Raw genomic sequence first — 3,434 nt, forward strand, 5'->3', positions numbered from 1 at the left:
TAATCCACTTCTAGGTGAGGATGATAATACTCCAACACTGAGATATAGTTTTGATCTTCCAGATGAATACGTTTAAATCACTTCTGGATAATAGTTGGAAGATTGTGCATATTCTACGAAATTACAAAAGAATCATCTGCAAATATATGTTTAATCCACTTCCAGGTGAGGAGGAGAGGCCTAATATATTGAGATATAGTTTTAATGTTTCAGATGTATAATTTTAAGTCTCTTCTAGATGAAAGTAGGGAGATTGTACATATTCTTGGAAATTGCAAAAGAATCATCTGCAAATATATGTTTGATCCACTTCTAGGTGAGGATGAAAATACTCCAACACTGACATATAGTTTCAATCTTCCAGATGTATACGTTTAAGTCACTTCTGGATGATAGTTGGAAGATTGTGCATATTCTACGAAATTACAAAAGGATCATCTGCAAATATATGTTTAATCCACTTCCAGGTGAGGTGTAGAAGCCTCCTACATTAAGATATAGTTTTAATCTTCCAGAAGTATAATTTTAAGTCTCTTCTATATGATAGTAGGAAAATTGTACATATTCTTGGAAATTGCAAAAGAATCACTTGCAAATATATGTTTAATCCACTTCTAGGTGAGGATGATAATACTCCAACACTGAGATATAGTTTTGATCTTCCAGATGTATACGTTTAAATCACTTCTGGATGACAGGTGGAATGATAATACTCCAACACTGAGATATAGTTTTGATCTTCCAGATGTATACGTTTAAGTCACTTCTGGATGATAGTTGGAAGATTGTGCATATTTTTTAAATTGCAAATAGTTAAAAGACACTACACATCTTGCAAAACACAAATACATGACTGATGCATTTACATCTTCCTATAGTATACGTATAAGTCACTACTGTATAGTAGTTGGAAGATTATACACATTTTTTAAGTTCCTTCAAGAAAGAAGAAACTAGAGGACGCTTACACGAGGAACAGTTCTTGCCGACGCGACGGAAGAAGAGGCTACTAATACATACTCCGGTGATTAGCCAAGCGAGCAATTCTGTCGCCTTAACGCGTGAAAGATACTTCAGCGTGACTTCCGCGATAAAAAATCTTTATCTTAACAAGTTTTTTCATTGAAACAATTGCCACTTTTTCGAAATTATTTAAATTTGTCGAAATTTATTTCATTATTTTCATATTTCGTTTATTTTACAATTTTGATTAATATTTTTGTATTATATTCATAATTTAAGCAAATATTTTTTCTTTTAGTTAAACTTAATATATTTGCTTGGAAAATAAAATTGAAAACTAATTAATCAGTGCTTAATTTTTGTGCCAAAGAAATACAATACGAATGAAAAGTAGAGTAATAAATAGTTAGTTAATAGACGACAAAATAAGATAAAGCATATTAATTCATAACTATGATGTATATTTTCATACATAAATGTATAATAATAGATGAAAGAACTTTACAAAAACTAATATAATTCATTAGCACCCGCTACGGATGATGACAATTTATCCAGTTTGAGTATTAAGGCGGTAATAACACAAGCGCCAGCTTCCTTTGTAAACCAAGTTTGATCCTTAATAACAGGAGCCGATGAAAGGGAAGTGGAGGGACCAGCATAACAATCTACAGCGGTATTAGTATTATGACCACCAACTGCGCCTGAGGAGGATGAACCGGCTAGATCAACATCTGAAGTAGAAGAACGTCTTTCGGCATCATGTAGTTTTGCAATATCATTTGCTGTGGTTTTCGAAGAAGCGCATATACTTTGTCTTCTTACGTAAACCTCAAAAGCAGTATTGATTTTATAGGCTTGTCCATTGAAATGATACTTATGCTGTTGATTTATGGGTATAATAGCTGTGGAATTGGGGGTAAAATGCAATTCAAGTCTTGTGCCTGGTTCATCCTTTTGATTGCCCGAAGCATGATTATGAGTTTCACCATTTGTATCCATGGGTAAGGGTTGACCATGATCTAAAATTGCTCGTATTTTATCCACCCTAGTCATATAGAATAAAGGCAACCAATCACCATGTACATCAGAATCTAAAGCATGTTGTGTGGAAGAATTGGAGTTAACTGTCTGTTGGTTTAATTTAAAATAAACCCAACCATGCAACTTCTCCGACGCCTGGGCATTACAATGAGTACAAAAACATATAGGCTCTATAGACGATTGAAAGAAAGTATCGGGCAGTACAAGAGAGGTACGAAATTGTTGTACCAATTTCAAATATTCACAATCTTTACGTTCTATAGAAGCTATAGATTGCATACTATCGAATTGTGTAGACGAAGAGGAAGAGTTATTTTCCAAATTGAAGTGTTGTTGCTGCTGTTGTAATCTTTGCTGTTCCTGACGTCTTTGCAAGTGCAATTGTCTCAGAAATAACAAACGATCATTATAAACTTCCACATTTGCCTCCTGTTCGTCATTACCCTCCAAAGGATTTTCTCTATACTCATTATCCTCGTTCACTACGGTAGTTACAGTAGCAGCTGCTGCATTATTTGTATTTGAATTACTTTCCACATTATTCTCATTATTACTATCCTGTTCCAAACCATTGGTATTTTCATAATTTGTATCTTCATTACTGCGCTGCTGTTGCTGCAACGCTAAATTGGCTTCTTCATTTAGTTCATGTAAATTTCCTTTTCCTTCACCACAATTAACATCTTCTCTGGGCGAAGAACCGCCCACAGCTCCCAATTCGTCGGTATTTTCAATTTCTTTATTGGTATCATAGTTTTGTTGATTTGTGGCCAATGTCGATGTTGTGGCCGTGGCTGATGAGGTTGACGGACCATCTACCACTATCAAATAATTGTCTGTGGGCGGTGTATAGGCATACGCAATCAAAGCATTGTGGAATAAAAATCTTTGTGTACTCTGGCTGCGCTGTATATTAAGATTGGTGGTGTGTTGGAGTTGTAGCGATTCGCGAAGACAACTGGAATCAAAAAACGATAGAAAAACCGATCTTAATTTCTTATCAAATTTTATAAACTAAATCCATTTAGTAATCACAATCTTTCTCTCTTTAATAACATTTATTCCAACAACAACTTACCATGACGAAGAAGAACTTGGCTCTACGCGTCCCTGTTCAACAGAACGATTCTTAATGGACATATTTAATAACAAATTCTCCGAAACGCTTTCCATAACGGAACGACTCCTATATGTATATGGAAATATATAAAAAGTACAACAATTTTTTTTTTGGCTTCTTTAAACCACACAAATACATGTAAATCATAATAATTACATAGCAGTAGCAGAAGATGATGAAGGACCACCATTCATTTGAATACTAGAAGGTTGTTGTTCAGTTTCTTTTTCATGAACTTCTAAATCGGCCTTCTCACATTGCGGCACATTGGAATCTTGATCATTTAATGAATCATGTTCCAAAGCGG

General features: G+C 34.5%; 1 protein-coding gene across 1 annotated transcript in view; it reads right to left on the reverse strand.

The window, feature by feature from the left end:
* Positions 1 to 1,197: 1,197 nt before the first annotated feature.
* Positions 1,198 to 3,434, reverse strand: part of LOC119611118 (neuralized-like protein 4) — a 9,705-nt gene continuing 7,468 nt past the window's right edge. Inside the window, exons 9-11 of the mRNA XM_037966588.1 lie at positions 3,284 to 3,434; positions 3,086 to 3,193; positions 1,198 to 2,965 (exon numbers count right to left, since the gene is read on the reverse strand). The exon at positions 3,284 to 3,434 is cut by the window's right edge and continues 156 nt beyond it. Of these exons, the coding sequence (XP_037822516.1) occupies positions 1,474 to 2,965; positions 3,086 to 3,193; positions 3,284 to 3,434 (1,751 nt within the window). The 3' untranslated portion in view covers positions 1,198 to 1,473. The remainder of the gene's footprint in view (positions 2,966 to 3,085; positions 3,194 to 3,283) is intronic.

This window comes from Lucilia sericata, unplaced genomic scaffold (assembly GCF_015586225.1).
Source record: "Lucilia sericata isolate MDLA Ls3-8-SP2 unplaced genomic scaffold, ASM1558622v1 Contig001365F_arrow, whole genome shotgun sequence".
Taxonomy (NCBI): domain Eukaryota; kingdom Metazoa; phylum Arthropoda; class Insecta; order Diptera; family Calliphoridae; genus Lucilia; species Lucilia sericata.